Source organism: Aplidium turbinatum, chromosome 11 (assembly GCF_918807975.1).
Source record: "Aplidium turbinatum chromosome 11, kaAplTurb1.1, whole genome shotgun sequence".
NCBI classification, from domain to species: domain Eukaryota; kingdom Metazoa; phylum Chordata; class Ascidiacea; order Aplousobranchia; family Polyclinidae; genus Aplidium; species Aplidium turbinatum.
The window spans coordinates 4221072-4246645 of NC_137482.1; the positions used below are offsets into that span (position 1 = coordinate 4221072).

Here is a 25574-nt window from a genome sequence, read left to right on the forward strand (position 1 = left end):
AACTTTTTAGTTAATTAAAACCAACTTTGTTTGTGTGACTAAATGTGTGGTACTACAATACCTATTTGCAAGTTGTTACCAAAACTTGTTGCACAAGTGTGGTAATAATTAATATCACAAGTAGCCTAGATCTACTTCATTCACACGTTTACCGTTTGGGTGTCATTCACACCAAAACCGTATCAGATTTTCGGCTTTGCATAAGTATTGAAAATACAGTACAGTACTGACTGAACGTAAACGTATACATGAACTATGAGCATGCATGTGCGCTCTACAATATACCTCTTCTGCAATATAGGCTACTGTAATATAGCCTACCAATATACCTATATCAGATTTTGTTGGCTTAGCAAAAAAAATTCGCTTGTCTGTTTAATAGAAAATCTTAAATTGACTTATGGACACCAAATAGGTGTTACAAGTACTTGCCGACCAGCGAGAGTTGCAAGACCTTGAGAAGATTATAAATAAAACTATAGAACAATTCGGACAACTTGATGTTCTTGTCAACAACGCTGGAGGAGTCTTCGCTCTTGGAGGAGTAAAAAGCGTAAGTGAATAAGTAACTTTGAATAAAACAAAGATTTCATTTGCTATCCTGCAAGACCAACTCAGTACTTCGGCTCATCAACCTCGATGTTTTGAATTGTCAATAATAAGAATACAATTTAAAAAACGTTGAATAGAGAGCAAAGTTTGTGTGATACAACAATCGCTTCATCTATGTTAGGATTTGCTTACTGGTACGGTAAGTGTATTTGTGAAAAGCGAAACAGCTGTTTCATCTGTGTGTGTCCTGAGACGGTGCGGTCCACAGTTTTGGGTTTCCTATATCATTTGGCCTTGTCATGACCTTGGTCTGGGTAGAATCTCACTGTCTTTATATCTTGGTAAACTATTGAATAAGCTGAAGATTCTATTTGAATAAGCTGAAGATGCTATTTGAATAAGCTGAAGATGCTATTTGAATAAGCGGAAGATGCTATTGCTATGGCGAAATCGATTCTTAATAAATTACACTAAGAGGTTAGCTTGTTGTGCAAATGCCAGCATTTGATGAATGCAAAATAGCAGTACCATCTTGGTAAACTACATAAGTTTCGGTCGGCTCGTTGGCTTGACGTCAGCTTTCACAGTCATGTTGCTTTTGGCTGAGAAGTCATTGCGGCTTTTAAAGAAAGGCCATACCAGCAAGTCATGGAGCTTCTGCACTACAAAGACGAGAGTTAAAACAAAAATTTTGAGACGCCTCCTCAGTATAAGGGTAAACGTCGTCGTCGTATGAGCTTCTAGGGCCGAGGGTCTATCCTTTCACCACCCCAGATTCATGATGTTCCTGGACTACACTGGAAGGCTACTAGAGAACAGCCAGTCTTTGGTTTCATCATCCAAGACGCGCAGACCTTCCGCTTTGTTAGGTGGCTCGAAGATGGTACAATCGTTGATGACCTTTGATGATGATGGACTCTGTTTCTCAGCATCACATTCACAAGAACTGGAAGATGCCATTCCTAACTGGTGTGTGGTTGAACGGAAAAACCGAACGCTCGTACGAATACGACTGAAGCGCACCCAAGCCCTGTCTAGGAAAACCAATTATACAGTACAAATAGTGTATATTCCAAGTTTGATTGCTCCAGAGTCCTTGATTAAGATTTTTATGCATAAAAACATAGTATTTGGCTAATGAGCTCTCAATGTTTAGCTCAAAGTTGCTTGGTCATCATTTCCAGGACAATAATCGCCTCACTGCAGCTATCTAGTGTTTCTTATTTCATAAAGTTTGTAACTTTTTACTAACTTTCTCATCTTCAGGCACCCATAGAAGCATTTGGGATAACCTTTGACACAGTGGTTAGAGCTCATTTTTACCTCACGAAACTTGCCATTCCCCATTTAAAAAGAACTAAAGATATTAACAATCATATTGTGGTTTATTATCGCTTCTGTATTGAAGGCTATTGATGCCGCCTTCCGTACTTGTCTATCTTGCACCATATTAACGATGTGATAACATTAGAACTTGGCCTTCGCACTGAACTGCTTACGCAATAAAGCGCGATAGATAGAATTGTCACGTTTTTGGTGTAACTTTGTTTGGAGTCGAACCCAGGAAGTCGGGTGTGTGCATCAAGTAGTTCAACTGCAGCCCAAACCCCCATAGCCGGTGAAACCACCTCACATCAACAACATGATAAAAATGATGAAGTCTTTTCATGCGTATCAAACAGCAAGGTCGAACACGATCCACGTTTGCTGCTTGGACGACTTTAGGCAAGAGGTAACCGTAGTCAGAGGATAGAGGAATACCTGGAACTCAGGGTCGTTGATAACATAATTTTGGCCTGGTACCAATCAAATTCTATAGCCCCTATTCAAGACATTTCTAAGAAAAATGCACTACAGTATATTTAAAGTATACTCGGTAGTTTCGCCGTTTTCAGCCCCCTTGAAAAGGTTATATAGCTCTAAAATCACCCTGGACAGTGTCCAAAAGTACCTCTTGGACTCCCATGTTAACGCTACTGCTGGAACTCCACTATTGATTGGCTGTCGAGCTTCTGGATACGAGCGAAGTGTAATGCACGATCTCCACAAACCTAATGTTTAGTTAAGGAAAAGATTTCACAATCTAATGGAATAGAGCCCAAAAAGTAGATAGGTTTTTCAAAAAATGTTTCGAAAAGTAAATTGTTTTCATCTTCAGTACGAGTTTGTGCTCTTTATTTTTTTATTAGATTGACCACTGACCAGTCGTTCCAACCAATTTGCTCCAAACTTCTGACAACTTGCAACCTTTCGTGCAGGCTGTGTCATCAACGTATCAAGCATGTGTACTGGGATCTATGCTGCTGATATACTTCCTGCAATGGCAAAGTCAAGCATTGATTATTTTACCAAGAGTGCTGGATTGGGTAAGACACACAGACATCAAAGTAGCAGTAACTCTTTGGTCTTTTTGTCGCTTGTGTTCCTTTGAATATATATTGTAAGTACAAGTGTCAATTGTTCTGCCTTTTGCCACTCTCAAACATTCTTAGTAGGTTGCAATGATATTTAAAAACAAACAAAAAATCTAAGTTGCTTCTCGCTGTTTTGGTAGTTGGTACTTTTTGCATTTGTTGAATGGACAAGATCTGTTTGAGCTAATGTCTTGCTGGTCTTGGATCAATCTCTAACATGTCGATATCTTATGACAGAACTAGCCAAAAAAAGGATTCGAGTAAACGCTGTGAAGTAAGTTTTTGCAGAAAAAACTATTTTTGTTGTAAATCCTGCTGTGCTTGTAGTTTGGTGAGATTTGATTTGATTTAATTTACAAAGAAATTTGTGATTGGTGAATCCGCTACTGACGTCATCACCAAATCAACTTTCGATACCCAAAGCTAATCACATAGAGCTGTTTGATGATGTCGAAACAGTGTTTCCAGTCTTATGTACAATGTTATGATAAAGATTTAGATTGTACCAAGTTGTGTTACCATCTTGGTAACTGCAGTTAGCCCTGTTAGCTCGGTGGTTAAGTGCCCGACTGTAGAAGTGTGCGCTTGAGCAACGCATTCAAGACAACTTTCCATTCAATGGCACCTAGTGGATGGAATAGCTTACGGACATTCGGACAACAACAATCAGAAACTTCACTTTCTCAATCTCAGTGACCGGGCCTGCATCAGTGGTTCAAAGCCTCCATTAGTATGCTAAACTGTGAAGATTGGTTGGTTGGTTTTGAATCTTTATCCTCAGACTGACAAAGCCTTGATTGGGTATTCCTGGTAGTTTCGCATACTTGTAGAGGCTTTTGACGCAGGGCCGGTTACCGAGATTGGCAGAGCGAAGTTTTCGGATTGTTGAAGTGTTGTTGCCAGGGAATTATTCCATCCATTAGATGCCGCTGAATGTAGAGCAGTCCTGAAATGAGTTGCTCAAGCGCACACCCCGAGAGTCGAACTGTGCCGCGTGATCTTGAGCAGGGCGCGTAACCACTGAGCTAACGGGATTAAACTCTGCAAGAAGCTTTTTCAGTCTGAAGATAAAAATAAAATCAATCACTCTTCCCTACATCCACACTCATGAAAATGTTCTGCCCAGTATCTGCACACTCTTTTAAATGTTTAGAATAGATCATTTGACTAGAAGCCAACATTTAGACCGGCAACTACACGCTAAAATTTCGATAGTAAAAAAGCATTCATTTATATTTGTTTCAGTCCGGGGTACGTGCTGACCGACGTTTTCCAAAAAGGTGGAATGACCGAAGACGAAAGAGATAAGTTCTTTAAGAAAATGGGAGAAGGGCATCCGTTAGGTGGCGTCAATGTTAGCTTGGAAGAATTTGCTAACACCATTTTGTACCTAGCTTCTGATAAAGCTTCAGCCATCACTGGTACCTGCTTGTTTGTCGATAGGGGGCGCTTATTAACTGGAAAGTAAAACGCGAAAGTTGACAAAAGATTTCAAAGGCCACATGAAACGTGCGAGCTTTTAAAATTACGTTGATGCGTTTAAACGGTAGACCACTAACAGTGTGTTACTGTATGATGTTTTCAAATTGTTTCATTTTCACACTTGTGCAAAATTACATTGCCAGAGTTGTTTTGTGGTCATTCAATACTTCAATTCGAATGAAGCTAAATAAAACTATGACACCCAGCAAGTCACAGTTAGGACAAGACGCCACATCAGACACGCATGAGATTGTATGGCCAATGAAAGCAAGAACATCTTTGAACTTTCTGTAACTCATTGACAGTTTTTGTACATGACAAAAAGTTTTACTTATGGGAAAAAAAACTTCCACTTGTTTCAAAATAACCACAGAGTCAGTGAGAGAAGAACACAAGCAACTTCAAATATCACGCAGTTCCAACCTCATTCAAAAAGTTAATTTAATTAATTTGAAAGTAAAATTGTAAGATGTTCTAGTTTCAATAAACACTGATATTTTTCTGATATTTTCATTATTAATAAAGAGTTGCATTTTGGATAAGTTTAACTTACAAATAATATTACTCTAGTGACGTTTCTACACACCTGTAGCCTAATCATATTATCGCAAAAAGGATTTCTTTCACAACAGACATTAGATTAGAATTTTTACTATAATGTGAACTAAACTGTGTTGCAAAGTTAAAAACGTAAGAGGGAAGCGAAGAGTCCGGACTGCGGAAAATTCTAAAAACTCCTCCTGTGTTCTGTTGGTCATGTGATCATAATTGTGATCTTGTTGAGTTCAAAAAATGAAGGCGGGAACATTTCAGGTTCACCTCGAATAATTCTTTTTTAATTTTATAGCTTTTAGCCACAGTAGGCCTATAGCAGTGATTCTCAAATTTTTTTTCTTGCGACGCCTTTGCAAAAGTTTGCTGGACTTCCGGCGCACTTAGTCGTAAAAATTTAAGAAATTTTATTTAGTTCTTCGTGTCTCCAGCCTTCATTTATCTCGCAGTGATGTCAAGTAGAAATGTGCAGTGTGATTGAACAGTTTATTAATAATGAGTTTCAAAATATTCAGTTATTTTCTGCTTGCTACTTTTTCCTACAGTGATTTTTGCAATGCAATGAACACGAATCTTTACCCCACCTTCTATTCTTTATGTAGCACTCAACGGCACCGAGTGGATGAAATAATTCACAGACAACAACACTGCACTATCGCAAACCACACTCGGTGACCCGATCTGCATCAGTAGTCCAAAGCCTCTACAAGTACGCGAAACTGCCAGGATTAAGCTCTCGAGCAAGCTCTCTCAATCCGAGGATAACGACTTCCATGATCAATCAATTTCGAAAACCGCCCGAAGTTTCTACACCTTCCCCTTATTTGTTAAATAAACATCAAATTAACCAAGCAATTTCCTGCTCAGTAGCCGAGTGGTTTCGTCTTCGGCTCTGGTAGATCTTAGATCGATTCCAGGTCAGGTCAACACAGAAAACTTTAAAAACGGTATCGATTGTGTTCTTTCTTGCATAACGCAGTGAGATTAAGTCGGCAATAATGTGGTGACATCGTAAGCCTGATTTAAAATTAAAGATGATCCCTGTCACTAAAAGATCTTAGCTGTTGTACAGTAGAGCGACAATAAATAAAAACCATAACATTATTATTATTAACCAACCAATGATTATGAATCGTTGTGACTGTGACTGATTTTTTTGAAATGCTAACGAGGAGCTGGAAGGATTATAGGCTATGCCCGCAGATTGTTTGGTGTGTAGGTAGACGGATATCCTTTGCAGGTAGGTGGAAAGAGCGGCAAAGTGTCTAAATGTAGAGAAATGTTGTTACATTCAGTTCATGGTGAAAACGTGTGAAGACATAGCCTAAGTGATTAGATGTAAGGTAGAAAAGAAATTTATTGTTGGTGTCATGTTGGTGTATAAAGTGTTTAAATTAATTTGTTCAGGGCTTTAATAGTTTGTGACGTAGAACTGCAAGACGTAGTTTTGATAGTTTGCTTGTAAAAAAGTTAAAAACGAATCTTGTTCAGTTTTTTTTTTGTAAGTAGGCCTATAGGCTACTTTAGCATAACCTTAAGAATCGACATTACAGCATGACTTAATATGCAGAAACAAACTTTTAAAAGCCAAACTATGGTCATCAAAGTAATTGTTGTCTGTTTGATAGCATCCTTTGTTGAAATGGTTTGCACTGAGCAATCTCAGCAATGTCAACATCTCACACTTTGTGGCAATGGTGCCACTGGCCCAACAAATGGTGAAAAGGGAGATATCGGAGCTCCTGGAAAGGCTGGTGCTCCTGGAAGTAAAGGATCGAATGGAAGTGAAGGAGATGTTGGTGCAAAAGGAGAGAAGGGAGAAGCTTGTGCGCTTGGTGGTTTTGAAGAGGAGATGCGAAAAGAACTCGCAGGTAACCTGTAAGAGCTTACAGATGACAGTTTGGATGAAATGTTACCCGTTACAATTTCACAAAGGGCTATTGTTATTTGCATTTATTTATGCTAAGCTGTTGTTTTGAAAAAACAACGTTTTCATTGCTAATCTTGTGAGTATTGATTTTGAACGGTTGATTGGCAGTCGGTAAGCTATTGAGAATAGGCCAAATAGGTAGAAAAAAGGCCAAAAATAAGCCAAACTCAAACAAGATAAAATAAGCATTGTAAGTCGTGTCTCAATGTGCCAGAACCCGAGCTTGGATTTGTTCTTGTTGAATATCAGCATTTAGAAGCAGAGATGCCAGACTATGAAAAGGTCTTAAAGCCAAAATAATACAAATGGTTTGGTTTTTGGTTTTGAATCTTTATCCTCGGACTGACAAAGCTTTGATAGGTTATTCCTGGTAGTTTCGCATACTTGTAGAGGCTTTTGACGCAGGGTCGGTTACCGAGATTGACAGAGTTAAATTTCCGATTGTTGAAGTGTTGTTGCTGGGGAATTATTCCATCTATTAGGTACCGCTGAATGGAGAGCAGTCCTTAGAATGCGTTGCTCAAGCGCACACCCCAAGAGTCGAATCAGCGCCGCTTGATCTTGAAGCTTCTTCGTTCATGAAGTCACGCTAACCAACTGAGCTATCGGGGCGAACTTAAAAAAAGCCAAACAAGGAAAATATTAGATAAAAAAGGCCAAATGGATATTTACCTGTTTCTATCAAAATACTGTCTATAATATTCATATTTCTTGATATTTTTATGACTTGTAGCGGATTTTGATAAATTGTAGCAACATTATTTCTGAAAGTAGCCCGAAAAATAACAAGTATAAAAGATCTGAAGCGGATTAGTTTAAATCCGCTACAATGGTGAGATCTGGAACCACTGGCGGACTTAGAGGTGAGCGCAGTCTGACTCGGCGCCAGCGTCACATTACGAGTATTATTACATGGCATCTTTTCACATATAAACTAGGTGGGCAATTGCCCACCTATTTGCTTGCCCCCCTAGCCTTTTCTTTGCCCCCCTAGTTTGAAACTAGGTGGGCAATTTTTAAGACTTAATTTTTGTTTAAATTAGATCCAAGTTAAAGAATGGACAGCTAATCAGTGGTTCTCAACCTTTTTTTGGCTGTTACCCTAATTTCCACCCTGAAGTGAGCCAATTACCCTCAAGATCAATTTTCAAAAACAAAAGTGTTTATTGCTAGGCCTATGTATTTCAAAGGGCTAACTATGGCAATCAAAATGCAATACTATGCTGAATACAAGATGACAATGCGCGGTAAACATTCAATGCGAAGGTTGGACCTGGACTTCAGCCGCCAGCTTTGTGATCTTGGCTTTGTGGTACTGATCCCGATTCTTGTGTCGCTTTCAACATCCAGGCGATTGCGCTTCTTTGACTTCATTCCCAAGACAGTTGAAAACCTGTTTTCACAGCGATACGTTGTTGAAAAAGATGTCAGGATATTTAATGCAGTGTCGCTAGCAGTGGCGAGTGGTTAGCGCGTTGGGTTCGCAGTCGAGAGCCTGCATGTTCGACTCCAGCCACCCGCACTTGCTGTTGTTTCTCTGGGCAAGAAACTTTACGATAATTGCCTCTACCCAGTGATCGATTTCGAGTAATGGGTAGTACCAAATTTAAGTCATAAGTAGAGTAGACAACCGGAAACAGACATTGCCGTCGGCTGCAGCGTGGGTCAGGTGTACGTCGGAAGGCGTACTCCGATGCATAGCGCTCAAGTCCGCTTTCCCGCAATGCAGGATAAAGATATGAAAAAAAGCAAACGCTAATGTTGGTGCGTCCTGGAGTCTGCCAAATCAGAAGGGTTCCAATCCAAAAATCAAGTTTCAACGCTTCGTTCATTCGGAGAGTGATAAATTGGGCTCAGCGCAACATTGGAGACTAGCCGTGTCCAAATTCGGAAAAGTAGTTGGCCAATGCCCATCTTCTTGGCTTGCTGGCCTAAGTGGTCAGCTATGTCCTCCTTCAACGCCGCTGTCAACTCAAGTCCATTGCCTTCGAAGTACATGTCAAGCGTCTGAAACTGCACTACTGTGTCTCTTCCAACTCGCTTGTTCCAAAATTTAACCTTCGCGATAAAGGCAGCAACGGCTACTTTGGTGTCGATCACAGTTACATTCTTGCCTTGAATTAAAAGATTATCTTTGTTCAATTCACCAAAGATATCAGCCAGGTAGCACAGCTGGGAAGTCCACTGTTGGTTAGGGAAATATTCAGCCAAGTCGGACTTCTTTTCTACCAGAAAAGCATGGACAGCCTTACGAAGTTCGACCAGGCGGGTTATCACTTTGCAACGAGACAGCCATTGTACTTCTGTGTGATCCAGTAATGCTTCGTATCTTTCTCCCATCTTCTTGCATAGTTCCTTGAAAATACGGCTGTTCAATTCCTTCACTTTTATAAAGTTCACAACCTTCACTTGCTTCACTGATTCCAAATCGGGTCTCGTTACCCTCCAAAAATAGGCAAATTACCCTCCGGGGGTAATTTACCCCCAGGTTGGGAACCACTGAGCTAAATGGAAAGCTTTAGCATACATTTAGAACTTATGAGCCTACTTTTGACTTTACTTATAATATCTTTAATGTTCCATTCAGGCCCGTAGCCAGCCGGGGGCCAGGGAGGGCCTCGCCCCCCCTGAAAAAATTTTGCCTCCCCTGGCAAAATCTAAACATTCTCGAGCAACAGCTACAATTATAATGATTTTGCCCATCTTTCCCGTTGCAGAGCTCCAACCTAGGCCCAATTAACTACAGTTGTTTTGTTTAGTTAACAACTAAGATGATTAAACAATTTCACAAACACAAGGATTTCTAAAGCTTTTTTTCTAACTGGGGAAATGTGTTGAGTTGTGCACACCAGAAGGCATCCAACTGCATTGGATCAAACTTCATTTTGCTTTTACTACTAACTTTCATTTCAATAAGATAGTCTTTCATTTGGTCATTATCATCCATAGAATGTAGGCTGAAAATAAATGGGTCTTGCATCCATCCCTGAGAAGTAGAAACCTCTCCAGTATATAGACATATACAAAAGTGAATTGTTACGCATTCTTCACACATGTGCCTAAATAGCGTATAATTTCACAGTGCACGTCGTAGGCCTACCCCCTGCTTTGATGCTTCGTACCCCCAACGGGTACACGTACCCCTGGTTAAGAACCACTGCACTAGACGCGGAGCATGTTACAACCAAGACAGGCAAACTTGGTGCTTATGGCCTTTGAACATTCTGTATCGAAATCTATCGATTTAGACTTGTTTGTGAGACGGTTTGCATCCAAACATCCGCGACTGCAATTGCAATAGACTAGCTCACGGGTGTATAGGCGGAATGTAATCATATATATCAAAATCCTCGGCACTAGCTTGTTCGAGCCAGTTAAAGTTTTTGCTCATAACAAGGGGGAAGGGAAGGTAATTTGATACGGAAGGTAATTTGGTACACCCCCCCTACAGAAATGTACAAAAAATATTAGTCAAAAATATTGTTATTAGGTGGAAGATCTGTGAAAATAACGCCTACAAAAATTGCACCATGCAGCTAACTCGTGCTTTTGTGGCATAAAATTGTAAAAGTGTGTTTTTCGAATATTTTCGTAAATTTTTTAACTCATGATTATTTCCGTCTGGAAAATTAAAGAAAAGTTCCTGAAAGATGAAACCAAACTCATTTGACAGTTCATTGATAAGGCTTCAAGGGCATGTCACGTTTTTTCTGCAATGTGCATCCAAGCATACAAAAATCAGAATTTTATAACTTTTTTTGAAAAAGGTAAATTGATACATGTGGAGAAGGTAAATTGATACAGCATATTAAATTCTTTTTTGTGACAGTAATAAATGTTGTCATTGATCTAGTTGATTTAAATAAGTTGTTCTTTATTAACTAGACCTGCTACTTTGGGAAACAACTAGCCTATTATATAGGGTTTTGTAGGCCTACACGCTATCTGCTGTCAAAAAATGAGAACAGCGCATAGCACCCCCCTTGAATAAGAACTCCAGCCAATCATCCTTCCCATGTCCATACTGCAGCAGAAGCTTTGCCCAGTGCTTTGCCGTACACAACTATACATGAGCCTCAACAGTCATCTTTGCACCCAAGCACGCCAACCACATATTAAATTTTCATTTATTGCTTTGCTGTCAAAGGGGATTTCTGTGTTAGTTTTACTGCATCAAATTACCTTCCGGGTGTATCAATTTACCTTGCGTGGAAGGTAAATTGATACATTTGAGTGACGTTTTTAAAATTTTAATTAAAAAAAAAAAAGTAACAAAAATATAAAAGTGAAAATGTTTTTAAAAAGTGTGCAAGGGATCAGACTTTCATTTCAGCTTAAAACCAATCGTTTGTGTCACGTAATTTTCAGTTAACAGGCAAAAATGTTAAAAGTGTATCAAATTACCTTCCCTTCCCCTACCGCTATTTATAACTTACAACAAGTCAACAATTGCTATGTTATGTTGGTCATTGTAATGCGGTTGCCGTGATTTAACTAGCGGATAAAATAAGAGACCAGTGTTGGTCTTAACACTAATCTGATATATTGCAACTTTTGTGGATACGGGTATTTAAGAGTTTAAAATGCCAAAATTATTTAAATTTTTTCGGCCCCCCCTGACAAAAAGTTGCCCCCCCCCCTTGCTCTGCGGTCTGGCTACGGCCCTGCATGGTTCTATTCAAGCAGATTAATTATCAATTTGTGTTGTGAGTAGGCTACCTCAAATTTTGTGTGAGATTCTAAATGTCTGAATTACCAAAGTTTGTTTTCTGGTTTTCAGCAAAATAAAATACCAGCTCTTTAGAATCACCTAATTCTGCAAAGATTCAACTCATTCTAATATCTTAGCAGTTGTGTTTCACATAGGCTATTATCATAGTTGCAGTGCTGTATTCGAGGGTATACGGCGGTATACGCAGTATACTCTCTGCTTTTTCGAGCAACTACAGTCTCTGGTTTTCCAAAAAGAGTGCCTATGCTACCCTTGCTGATTCTTGACAACTACTACAGAATTCTAAAATGGTGCCAATTAACGCGAATCAATTCATTCAGAGCATTGTTAGCAGAATGCAAATGAGACTTTGCGCTAATGCCGACACTGACAATGGTCAGCTACTGGTTGATATTGCTAACTTGCAACCTGAAAAAATGATAGAAGGAAATTTACGTCATGGAGAAGCAGAGGAGAGAAGAATTTGTAGACGCTTTGACATTTCTGACAGTAAACCCTGTGCTTTTTTTACGAATACAGCACTGCATAGTTGTTTCTTTTTACTTTAGCACAAGAGACCTCTGCAACTAAATGTTGCTAGATTAAATTTTATTACATTATTATTTACAAAATATTGTGGGCGGGGATAAATAAAGGAATTAATTATAGCCAGTGGTGGATTTCCAGAAGATTAGCTTCCGGAGCGCTAGTTTTTTACTTTCCAAATGCGCTAGATGCCGTAGAAAAAATTCAGAAATATGTCTTTATAAGACTTTGAACCAACACACTTGATGTACGGTAGCCTACCTAAAACGTTGCTAAAGTAAGTATCATGGTCTATAGATGGTACAGCGTTGTTCAATGCAAATATTCATATTTTAGTGAAACAATAATACAAAAAAAATACAAGTTATAGCCTAGAAAAAAGAAAGAAAAAAATTTGTTTTTAGTTTTTTCCACTTTTGATTTTTCAAGTTATAGCCTACAATTTTTAAGACACTTTTCGTATTCAAAATCATAAAACCTCTGGCCTCTGGCGACTTCGTGTCTCAATTGCCGGATTACGTCCATGGCGTAATCAGGATCCAATAACATACTTCGCTGGTTAAAAATTTCTCAGTGGAAGACGGATCATTCGTATAAAGAGTAAACTTGAAACAGTTACAGTGTGTAGAGAAGCACGGTCAGATGTCAGTATGAGGTTCATTTGTAAAAATCCGCGCTCACATTCGCTCGATGAAATTGGAAGGGATTATAGTGACGTTATCAAATTTTGAAGACTCTGGGATCTTCTTTTCGTAGTTATATATTCACGAAGTCCTCTCACAGCAGCTTCGCGTTCATCTAAGCGCAATCTCTTTGCCACTTCAATGATTTCGTTTTCTCCGTGTGTCATTATACTGTGTCCTCTGACCAAGTAGTTGAATCAAGTATTTTTCAGCTGTTAATAAATGACAGGTCTGTTGAATTCAACAAGCGATCTTGGATGGAATTTCCTAAGTGATTATACACCCTTCTCTGTTGGGTGGAAAATACCACCCTTTGGTAAGGTGGAAATGACCATCTTTCCGAATAGGCTATGGGGTGGGAATGAAAAAGTAGAAGTGGAATTTTTAGACCACCCCTAGAAGTGGTTAAAACTACACTTTTTGATTTACAGTGTAGAAGAGGCGGGGATTGATTAGCGGGCTATTTCTGCAATTGTTTACATGTAATTCTACACCTTTGAACTCTAAGTTTTCTTCAGCATCCTTAGCAATGCCATAATGTCGTCCGGGTTCGTTCCTTCGTGTTTCAAATAATTTTGCAAGATTATTAATTTTGTTATCTGCATCTTAAATAGTAGCCTACATGCTCTGTTTTACAGTTCAAGGCTTAGGCTATTTCGGATAATTTTTGCGAGTATTCGTACATCAAAGCCAAGTCCAACAAGAAATCCGTATATGTTATCTTCGACAAGAGTCCTTGATATTTTGCACGTTCCCAAGAATCTCTTGTGTCGCTAATAGCCCCCTTTTTAAACATTCGACAAGTGCTGAGAAATCATTCCAGACGGCACTAACTGTGCGGAAACTCGAGGCTACCCAAGTACCCAACGTGTGTCTAGTAGGCCTACCCTTCCGATTTTCAACAACTGCACTTCAACAGCCGCTGCACATTCACCCAATTCCCTGCTATGGTTAGAAGCGTGATAAAGGCTATAGCGTTTGTCCATAAAAGATCGAAATCGATTCAAATTACTGACTGATTTTACAGCATGACGAACCGATAGTTCCAATCTATGGTTGCACAACCTACCACACCACAATGTCTGAAAATTAATCACGAAGCCATTTTGCTACACCATTTTTGCGACCTATCATCACAGCCGCGCCATCACATACAACACAAATCAAACAAGAAGATAAAAATGTTGTAGACATGCGATTTGATCTTAGGCAGCTCTTCAAAGAATCATAGATGCCATTCGCCGTAAGAATAGCGAGCTCAACAAGACAAATACATTCACAGGTTCGCTTTCGTCAAGACTGGTACCAAGATATATTATCAGAGTGAATACCCGATTTAACGTGTTCGACTCATCAAGAATTATGGATATACTTTTACTGAACAGGGCAAAGCATAATAAGAGTATAAAATATTTGAGCTTCCGGAACGCCGTTCCGGAGAAGTCAATTTTTTGATCGAGCTTCCGGAGCGGCGCTCCGGACCGCTCCGGCTGAAATCCAGCCCTGATTATAGCCTATGGGTCTCAAAAGTTTAGTCTAGTTATAATATGCCTTTTCACCCACAATTTGCCTGAGAAATCTACGTTTTTAAGCTTAGCCTACATGTTTTAGGCCTACGCTCGGGAAAAAATGCCCTTTTTCCCTTCATTTACGCGCGAAAAGTGCCCTTTTTAACATAACTCTCGCGCTAAAAGTGCCCCTTTTTGAAAATTTGCCCTCCTAGTCCCAATTTGTGAAAAGATGTTATATGAGTATTAAATAAGTCTAGAACATGTCTTGAACAATGGTGAATATGGTTTTCATCTGGTAAGGTTACAATATATGAGAAATATTGATTATTATGCATTTTAAAGAATAAATTTAAAAAAGGCCAAATCTAGAAAAAAGCCAAATGTATAATTTCTAAGGCCAACATACTTTAAAAAAGGCCAAATTCGAGAAATTTGGCCTTAAAAAGGCCAATCTGGCAACCCTTCTGCGAACACTCATGTTCACTGCGGCCTGCGGGAAGGATCTGATAAAAGTCCAGACTGACATTATTACATAATAGATCAGACAACTTCAAACGAAATTTATTTTACATTTATTGGTATTTTGAAAAAAAAATGAAACTGACAACATCAAACAAATCTACTTTGTGTTTTGTATACGTTGTTTATGATTCGGCCAAAAAATACTTATTTTATTACTGCGCATTTTGCAGTTTATCACTGCACAACTTTGATTTATCATTGCACAAAATGGTTATCACTGCGCCTTAGAATTAGGTATGATCGATAATGAATATAAAGCTGTACTCCTCGCTGCTTAATTACAACACACTACAAGCGCTTGATTTTGTCGTTATGATTTGCATAATAATAATAAAAACCTTTTTATTTTCCCGTTTTCCACAACTTCTCCTTCCGTTACACAACCGATAACGCAGACAAGTCAATATTTTCTAAACCGTCCGGATATAGGCTACAACATGTTATTTTTCTTTTCATGTTTTTAATACACTTTAGATTTATCTTGCAGAGATTAGAACACTTATTGGTCCACCAAGGTCATGCTTGTCGTCGTCTGTGTATGGCAGACAAATGTTGCAATCAGGAGAAGAGGTTTTCTGCGAAGGGGGATGGCGGGTGAGTCATTGTGCTTAGGCTTAAGGATAAGAACGTGAAGTTAAGAAGTAACTTTTTCTTCCGTTTTCAGCTAGATATGTCATGAAAAGTGTTTAAGTTTTTCCAAGTGTTTATAATAATCAATAGTTCTTTTACTTTGTTAAATAACAATCATTCTACTTTGCCTACATTTTATGCCGTGAGCTTACATCTGGTCAACAAAGATTTAGGTTGAGCTGACGGAAAGAACAAAGCCGATTTTGTGTCTACGTTTAAGCACGCCATTAATTGTCATACCAAAGACACAGCCACATGTACTTGAATGGTCACTAAGTTAGCTACCAACTATGGCATGCCATTAGGCGTCTTTTCCAGACACAGTTGCGTAGGGGACGGTCGGGACCTGCGAGCCACTTTTTTCTTTTAGATGCATATCTTCTACGTTTCTCAATATTTTTCTCTAAAAATTGGTTTTGCAATGCCTTGTAGTGCTACCTACTCTACAGCAAAAGCACAAGTTATTATTTCAGCAAATGTTTAATTTACGCTCAAAAACATAAACACGCGCCAAGCGTCTTGTCGCACCCCACATGTAGGGAGCGATAAGACACGTGTCGGGAGCGATAAGCCACAATTGCGATAAGCCAAAAAATGTAGTATTTTAGCTAGGAAATCACTTCACCATTTCAAAAATACAATTCTAAAACACAGTTGTATTATTTATGTGTCAAATCAATCTTCAAGCCAGCTTCCAAGCTTTAAATTTTGAATTAAGCGATGGAGAATTTTCAAATGATTCCTTGGGATGAGTTGTCAGAATTTTCATGTGAAATAGCATAATTAATAGTTGCAAACGAAACAAAAGTCAGAATTGTGATATATTCTAATGGAAAGGTGTGAACAGCAAAAAAATTATGTCATATGACACTTTAACATCTGCTATCACAGGCACTTGTCATGGCTTGCAGGTCCCAACACAAGGTGACTCAAGGCTCCCTACCTGATGTTTCAGAAATGAAACAACAGCTGAAAAAAAACTAACATTGCTATCTAAAAATCTTTCAGCTTAATCTCATCATAAATACATGACCTACTATTACAAAAAAGTTCATGAACATTTCTTGCATAACAAATGAGTTATTTTAAAACACATTCAGTCAAAAAAATTTACTTTTTTAACACAAAACTTATAAATCCTCATTGCACCTTCATTTTTAGTACAATTTTGACCAAAGCATTGTGGGAAAGTTATCCAAGCATAAAAATATAATGACGTCAAAAAATGCAAAAAGAATACTTTATATTAAAAAAAAGGGGGGTGGATTATGGCTCCCACCATGATCATGGGTCCCGACCTTCCCCTACTCTAGAACGGTTTCGAACCGATGTCCTTCGAACGTCGTGCAAGCACGTTCAAAATTTGGTTACACAGTTTATGAAGTAAGTTTGTGAGGTTTCTTTTATCGTTTCTAGCACAACTGGAGTTGCAACATTCATCTGATGATAAACACCCAGACTATTTAGTATTCAGGTTTATTTTACTTGATAAGGCCAAAAACTGAAGAAATTGAAAGATAAAAGTTTGTCAAGATTGATTGTTTATTCAAATTAAATGGGTATCGAAAAAAACGTTAAGACTTTAAACTCTCTCAATTGTTTTTAATCTCCATTTTCTTCTTCGTTTAAAATCTATTTTCAAAGCAGACTAATACTATTGAACGCGATCTTATTATATTTGCAGGTCTTTCAAAGACGATTTGATGGAAGTGTTAGTTTTGATCAAGGATGGATATCGTACAGGAATGGGTTTGGAGATTTGAATGACGAATTCTGGCTTGGTATAGGCTACGAGTTAGATTAATGTCTTCTTATTTTTACATGTGATTTAGTTGGAAACTCAAAATGAAAAAAACATTAATTGAAAAACGAAACTAAAATATCTCCAATATAGGAAAACACTAATCAGGAGATCTGGTCGTTGGTTTGTTGGTTTTGAATCTTCATCCTCAGACTGACAAAGCCTTGATAGGTTATTCCTGGTAGTTTCGCATACTTGTAGAGGATTTTGACGCAGGGCCAGTTATCGAGATTGACAGTAAAGTCTTCCGATTTTAGAGGTGTTGTTGCCGAGGAATTATTCCATTCACTAGGTGCCGCTGAATGGAGAGTAGTCCTGAAATGCGTTGTTCAAGCGCAAACCCAAGAGTCGAACCAGCGCCGCGTGATCTTGAGCCGGACGCGTAACCACTGAGCCAACGGGGCGGACTTAAACTTAAAGAAAGTAGCCTAAGTTTTCTAAAGTTTTAGTTGCTTGTTCTTACTTACTGCTTTACACAGGTCTCAGTAAAATCCATTCTCTAACTCAGAATGGCGCATGCAAATTGCGCATAGACTTATGGGATTTTAATGGAGAACACGCCTTTGCTGAATACAGGTTAAATTTTAACTATAGATTCTTGATTCTAAGAGCAAAAGTTTGATAAATTATGCAATTTATTGTTGAGCGCACAGTAGCCTAAGACTTCTTGCATTTTTCAGTTTGTGCATCAGTTAGGTTATAACGCAAGTTTGGAAAGAATTTAACTCAAAACCACATAAAATCCCATTCGAGCCATAACTATATGTAGAGTTATGGAATGACTTGTTAGATCATTTGCAAACTATTGCTAAAATAGTAACTTAATAAACTTTCTAAAATCATCTTTTCTTCTTTATCACTGCCTCTTTAAGAAAGGTTGCCGATCAGGATGAGTTATATCCAGGACCGTGTGAGCACCATCTTGGGCTCCCCCAGAAATCCACTAGTAGGCCCCTATGTTTAGTGATTGCTCTTAAAAATTGGACCATAAAGCGTTTAGGGTCGCAAACTCTTTCAATACAAGGAAAAAATTTACATTCATCATTTTAGCAAATAGTAAACAACTCTTAAGATTTTCTAGAAAAAATATTTAATATGCTATGCGGGCAATGCATTAGCCGATCTAGAAAAAATTGGGAAAATACTAGAGTTTTAACAAAGCAAAATTTATAACATAAATAAATAATGCAAAACTTAATGTCCAAAAAAGTGAAAGGGGGTGTGGGCGTGGGGGGTTTGCTCCCCAAAGTTTTTGTCAAATGTAATTTTGTTTTGGTCATTTTTAGGCATTTTTATAACTAATAATGTTTTTTTTATCAAGATGCACACTTTGTATGTAATCAAATTCATCAAATTAAAATTGCATTGGGATGGAAGGTTTGGTTTAAAATTTAAGTTAGCCTCCCATTTCAAAAAAAAAACTTCATTCACAACCACAGAAGGATTTCAATAATTTGTTTCTTGAAAGTTTTTATAGCTTTGAAAGTGGTTTAGCCTTTCAGCAAACTAGAACTTCGAAAATTTATCTGAAGTGTCCCCACCTTCGCCGATAGCATTTTCTCTTCATAAGCTATCTGGATTAACACTGGATTTTATCAATTCACTTTTTTAATTAATTAGGCCATTCGAGTGAACAGTGTTTAGTTTGGAATATTCCACCATGTTGTTGTTATTTTTGGGACACAAAAATTTTCGTTCCCTTAATCTCCAACTATGCTCAATATCGCCGATGTGAACAAAATGTGGTTGAGCGAGCAAAGCGATCGAGAAAATTTTTGAAAAATGGATAAAAAATATAAAAAATAGGCTACATAGCCTATTGTTAAAAGACTACATGTAAAATTACAAGCCAAACAACGCTTCACGTACTGCCAGGGCCGGATTTAGCTGATGGGGGTCGTGGGGCACTTTTAGATCGGGGAACCCCCGCGCAAAAAACTTTTCAAGCCTAGGGCGCGAAAAACCACCTCTACGTCTACAGTAGCATTAATCCATCTGCCCCCCCCTAAATCCGGGCCTGCGTACTGCATGATTAAAGCTATTAAGTATCGAGCTTTTGTACGTAGTAATTTTTTTTTTTTAACACTTACAAAACATCTAGCAGATTAAAATGAGTGAGTATTCAGCCATGCCCCCTCCCCCGGCCGCGACATTTTTTTCCCACGAGATTTCTGTCTCATTAATTCTAGTCACTCTAAAAGTAAGATTTTCCGAAAGTGTTTTGAGAGATTGGTTGATTCAGATTGCAAAATAACTATTTGCCAATGAAATTCTGCAATGATAATAAAATATAAGCTTTCCCCAACCCTACTTTTTTTGAAAAGCTCTTGTGCACCGCAAAAATTAATTTAAAGAAAAAAAAGTTTGTCTTCGACGGGCGTCGAACCCTCGTTCTCACGATCACTAGGCAGAGGATGAAACCACTGAACCAACCATGCCAACGAGAAAATGTTGCAATCACACGGTTTTAATACAAACTTTTACCAAAATATGTAAATGAGACAGAAATCTCGTGGGAAAAAAAATTTCACCCCCCGGCCGGGAGGTATGGGGTCAGTTAACACGGCCCTGGTTATATCATTATTTACAAGTCAGTAAAAATGAGAGATTTAATGAAAAAGACTGATTTTAGAAAATGCACGCTATGCCTTCATACTTGAAATAAAATAAGATTTTATCTGACATTCATCTTAGGAAACTGTTTAAACATTATTTTTTCTTACATTTATTTTGGCGGGAAACTGTTCATTTTTAATCTGTGATTTCTCAAAGTAAACTTGAATTTATGAACTTTTATTGCAAGCTAATATAGCTTGATTAGGTTACAGATACTATACATTTCAGTTCCTTTTTGGTGTCGGGCGAAATCGACTTCTACAGACTTCATGCCACTGGTTACAGTGGCACAGCAGGAGATGGACTGGGTAGAGGACCTAATGGAATTCATCATGGTCAACGGTTTTCTACAAAAGATCTGGATAACGATAACTAGTCAGTAAATTGCTCATGAAAGTGACAAATTCAAACAATCATGCTAAAAATTGTCTTGTTATTGAACAAACAAAATCTTTGAAAACTTTACTGCTTATTAAACTTTAAGTAAACTAAATGTTTATTTTGGCTTAAGCTATGCAGCACCAATCGTGCTTTCCTTAAATTTTAATTATTCAGGGCAATAATATGGAGGCCCAATAGGCTACGCACCTATAGCCTACAACTGCGCTAACACTGTCTGATTAGTAGCCTAAAGTGCTGAGAGTAACATATCAATACAAAGCTATATAAAAACACACACACATCCGCCCCGATAGCTCAGTTGGTTATGCGCCCGGCTCAAGATCACGCGGCGCTGGTTCGACTCTCGAGGTGTGCGCTTGAGCAACGCATTTCAGGACTGCTCTCCATTCAACGGCACCCAGTGAATGGAATAGTTCCCAGGCAACAAGACTTCAACAATCGGAAAACTTCACTCTGGCAATCTCGGTAACCGGCCCTGCGTCAAGAGCCTCTACATTACAAGTATGCGAAACTACCAGGAATAACCTATCAAGGCTTTGTCAGTCCGAGGATAAAGATTCAAAACCAACCAACCAACATTAGTGTTGCAGAGCATTCTTCTTACTAAGCGCAGTGTAAGCTCTGTAAATGATAACGTTTGCGCATCATTCTGTTACATGATTGGCTTGTTCTGTATAAGTTATTGGCATCATTCTGTTACGGTACATGATTGGCTTGTTCTGTATACTGGCATCATTCTGTTGCATGATTGGCTTGTTCTGTATATTGGCATCATTCTGTTACATGATTGGCAAACACAATTAAGCCACTTCTCGTACCGTTGCTCATCTGGAAGTAAACGAAGAAGATTTAAATGTTCCGGTACGGTACGGAAATATTATAAAAGAGAGTTAACAACATTAAAAACTTCTTCATGTTTTTTTGCTTCAAAAAAAAAATTAAAGAAAAACTTTTCACTTGGCTATTTGAAGACATAAAAACTCAAGTCAGTAGGCTAAGTTGGGATAAAAACTTGCAGGCTATCTATCGACTATCGGTATTGAAAATCTTTTTAAATTGCAGTGGCGGCTTATGTTCAACTACTGGAAAATATTACACTGGTGGTTGGTGGTTTGATGTCTGCTACCATGTAAGTCCAAACGCGGCATGGGGAAAATCGCGAGGGGGCTGGAAAAATATAATTTGGTACGAATGGAAAAGGGAAAATATTGCCCTGAAGAAAACAACGATGAAGATGAGATGCGACTGAAGAATCGATTCCAGCGGCAAAAGTTGAACATTTTGAAGAACTGATTGAAAAAGTGATACAGGCTCACTGTAGGCCTAGTAGGCTATACTGTATAGCCAGGGATATCTAAAGAAGGGGATACAAAGGCTTTTATTACGTCTGACAATAGAAGGGCTTTTGTTTATCGTAAATAATCTGCGTTTATCGTAAAATGACAATTGGCACCGATAGTAGTTTACTAAATCTTGTTATGATAACTTGCATTGCACTATTAGCATCAAGCCTGGATATTCACAGCATGCTCATGGTTGCTTGTTAATTCAACTACCCATATACTTGTTTTACATCTAGCCTACTGCAAAGGCTTTGTTAAAAAAAACAGCTTACTGGTAACTTTTCAACTGTCTTTGTAAACAAGTATTCTTTAAATATGCTCCACTTAACATTTGCTAACTGTCTCCTGTAGCTCACTGTACCAGCTGCACTACAAAACTTTCTACGATTTTAAAAAGAACCACATTTTAAAGCACTACAAACTACCGCCCTGGTAGTGTCATGAGAATAAGGCAATCGCTGCGAGCCTTCATATCCCCTTCTCTAGATATCCCTGTGTATAGCCCTTGAATATCTGCAAAAAATCTATAAATAGAGAAACAGATTTAACTGACTTGTGAAATATTAGCGTTTTACAGTGAAAGATTTTTTCAAAAATCACAAAGCATAGTCTGTCAGATCAACATCTATTCTTACTACTTTAGATGTGCGTTTGAGAAACGCAGGTGAGGTAATTCAAGGACAGTTCTCCATGGAAATTATATTGGATGGAATGATTTACAGGCAAATTAAAAACAAGAGTCCGCCCCGATAGCTCAGTTGGTTAGCGCGTGACTTCGTGAACAAAGAAGCTTCAAGATCAAGCGGCGCTGGTTCGACTCTCGGAGTGTGCGCTTGAGCAACGCATTCTAAGGACTGCTCTCCATAAAATGGCACCTATAAAATAATAGATGGAACAATTCCCAGGCAACAACACTTCAACAATAGAAGACTTCACTCTGCCAATCTCGGTAACCGGACCTGTGTCAAGACTCAAGAGCCTTTACAAGTATGCGAAACTACCAGGAATAACCTATCAAAGCTTTGTCAGTCCGAGGATAAAGATTCAAAACCAACCAAGAGGAAACTTCACTTTTTATAATTCGGTGGCCGTTAGTAGTTTATAGCCTCTACAACAGGGGTTCTTGACTCTATTGGTCTGTGGTTCTTGCAAACAATGGACGAAACAACATCAGCAGTAAGCGCTGGGATAGAAATTAAAGTCAAAACTTGGTCACCATTAACAGTCAATAATTGTGACACAAACTAAGGTGTTTCTCGGCAGTCGAGTGTAGCAAGAATTGACAGCGATAGACAGGTGTTTCGCCCATGAGGCTGAGCTCATCAGTATCGCACCACTAATTCATGTCACATGGTTCTCAACCGCTGCTTTTGTCAGTCAATTGAATCAAAGTTTTAATGGCTAGCAGGGCCGGATTAAGGGTTTTTGGGCCCCTGGGCTGAGCTGAAAGTGGGGGCCCTTATCAAGTGACATTTTTCGCTAAAAAGGTTATCGATTAATGACGCTAAAAGCATTTCTCAGCAGCTGGGGGCTCCGCCTCGAAACCCCGAGCTGTGTGTATTGTGTAGTTGGTACTGTGCTTTTGCTGCGATTGGGATTGAAAAAAGCGATTAAACAGGAACATTGCTTTTAGAACAACAAAATGACATAATTCGTTTAATGCTGACTGCATTAGAGGGGCGCAAACTCTCACTTACCCGAGCGACGCCACTATTCTCTATGTACGCCACTGTTCTCTAGTTGTCTTTTTGAAAGCAAAACTAATCATTTCAGAGCAGATCAACAAACGAATCCGTTTGTGAGATAGGCTATCACTGTTCAAAGGGAACTCGATCCTTTCTCCACAATTTTTAGTGGCAACACTTTCAATACAAATTGCTTATAGGCGATTATTGATATATTGTACGATAAAATGTTCATTTTGTGCACTACTGTACTGTTCAAAACAAACAATTTTGCCCCAAGAAAATTGTAAGGAAAAACCTGGTTAATTTTCAACAGTATTTCTTCGGAAAAGATTCGCTTAGTTACTAAACGTTTGTTTTTGGCCGCAACTTTATGTATGAACCGTGAATTGTTTGTCAGCTTCACACGATAAAAACAGAATCATATTCATAGGAGTATTGGTCATAAATCAAAAATGAAACTGCAAACTGGTAGGCGGTATCGGTAGTCATTTTGTTTGCTGCACTAGAAAATTGTTCATATCAACTCGAAATGAACGCTTTCTTGCTTTTCTCCTGGCAAAATCGCTGATCAATTCTTCAAAATTCAATGACTCCAAAATATCGTGTTCAATGCTTAGAAGCGAAAGATTCGAAACTCGCTCTTGCCGCGAAGAATTTCGAACTTCGTTTTTGATTCTCTTTAATTTTGAAAAAGATCTTTCTCCACTGCAGTTGGAGACCATCATACACAAATACATTCACAGAGCAACGAAGACATTGGGAAAGGTTTCAACGCACCTGTTTTCTCTTAGAAGTAAGAACATGTTGAGCTCAACACTGCTTTCCACTTTGGGTTTTCTGAGGCTTCTTTTCCACCATCAGCAGTTTTCACTTTGGAAAATTCTGCAAAATGAACTGTTTCAGTTGGAAAATTGGCTTCGAAATCCATGGGATATTCCTTCATCAATGCAACAGTAGCATGATGAATCTCGTTAGGGATAAGATCCGTCAGTTTTGAAATGAAACTAAACTTACTTTCGACGTCACGGTATGCTTTCAAACGCTTATCTAGTTCTGCAGATAGTTTGTCAATTATGGCAAGATACACTTCAACTCTAAATTTATCTCTTGGGGAAAAAATCGTTGGCTCTGTAGAGGGCTAATCAAAATGCCTATAACGTTGCGTTTGAATTCGTTTTGAAGAACCTGCGTAGGTGTTGGATCCACATTTCTTCTTACCTTTTTCTTCATACGTTTCAAAGTTGGATCTTTCGCTTTTGACAAAGCTCATGAGACTTTGTAACAACTGTACTGCATTATTCAAACACAATCCACTTTTTTGAAGGGACATGTTTGTTTTTTGAAACTTTTCCAATATTGCACTCCATATTTCAAGCAAAATAGCTGTCTCCAGTTGTTTCAACTTTTTTAAAAATCCTTCTCCTTCGACTTTGCTGTCTCGAGATTGAGCATCATCAGAGGCCAATTCTAGCGCTAAAATGGTCTCACTTAGTGGTGGATTTCCAGAAGATTAGCTTCCGGAACGTTAGTTTTTTACTTTCCAAATGCGCTAGGTGCCGGAAAAGAGATTCAGAAATATGCTCTTATAAGACTTTGAAACAACACACTTGATGTACGTGTTTAAAACGTTGCTAAAGTAAGCATCATAGTCTATAGATGATGTTTGTTTGAGATACGAATTAAAGCAGCAATCTCCAGCTGTGCAACTAAAAAAAATAATAGATTTTTTTCTTTGAGGTGGGGGCCCCCAAAAGTGGGGGCCCTGGGCTTCAGCCCAGTCCGCCCCCCCCCTTAATCCGGCACTGATGGCTAGTGTGGAGGCTACACCGGTATGGTTAGCGATACACAATGCTCGCTGTTCTATAGTGAGTGGCCAGGTAGTGTTGACGCCAGGAAGATCGCGCTTTCTAAACTGTACAAAGTAAGGTGTTGCCAACAATATTCTGTTCACGACTTGTACAGCACAGCAGCATACGGTACTAGTGCAACAGCCTACCACCTTCGCACCCCCTTAGGAGAACCTTCACGTCCCTGAAGGGGGCGCGTCCTCCAGTTTAAGAACCACTGCTCCACAAGTATACAAAACTGACAAGATTAAGCTTCCGAAGAGGTTTTCTCCGTTCCAGGATTGTGCAAATCAAAAAACTTACGTAGTAATAAACCAGTGCTTTCTCATCGTGTTACAATGTAT

At 38.7% G+C, this 25574-nt stretch overlaps 1 protein-coding gene across 1 annotated transcript; it reads left to right on the top strand.

Moving 5' to 3' along the window:
* Positions 1-6642: 6642 nt before the first annotated feature.
* LOC145779834 (fibrinogen C domain-containing protein 1-B-like) lies at positions 6643-22232 on the top strand. The gene is made up of 6 exons (XM_082591490.1): positions 6643-6871; positions 15391-15497; positions 17218-17314; positions 17814-17910; positions 20179-20325; positions 21415-22232. Exons 1-6 carry the CDS (start codon positions 6643-6645, stop codon positions 21599-21601), a joined length of 864 nt encoding a protein of 287 aa, XP_082447616.1. The 3' UTR covers positions 21602-22232.
* The last annotated feature ends 3342 nt before the right edge of the window (positions 22233-25574 follow it).

Excerpts from the sequence above, each read along its gene's own strand:
- LOC145779834 (XM_082591490.1), top strand. The coding sequence starts at position 6,643 with ATGGTTTGCACTGAGCAATCTCAGCAATGTCAACATCTCACACTTTGT. Across the intron at positions 15,498-17,217 it reads TCTGCGAAGGGGGATGGCGG|GTCTTTCAAAGACGATTTGA; the intron begins GTGAGTCATTGT and ends TTATATTTGCAG. Across the intron at positions 20,326-21,414 it reads GATCTGGATAACGATAACTA|TGGCGGCTTATGTTCAACTA; the intron begins GTCAGTAAATTG and ends TTTAAATTGCAG.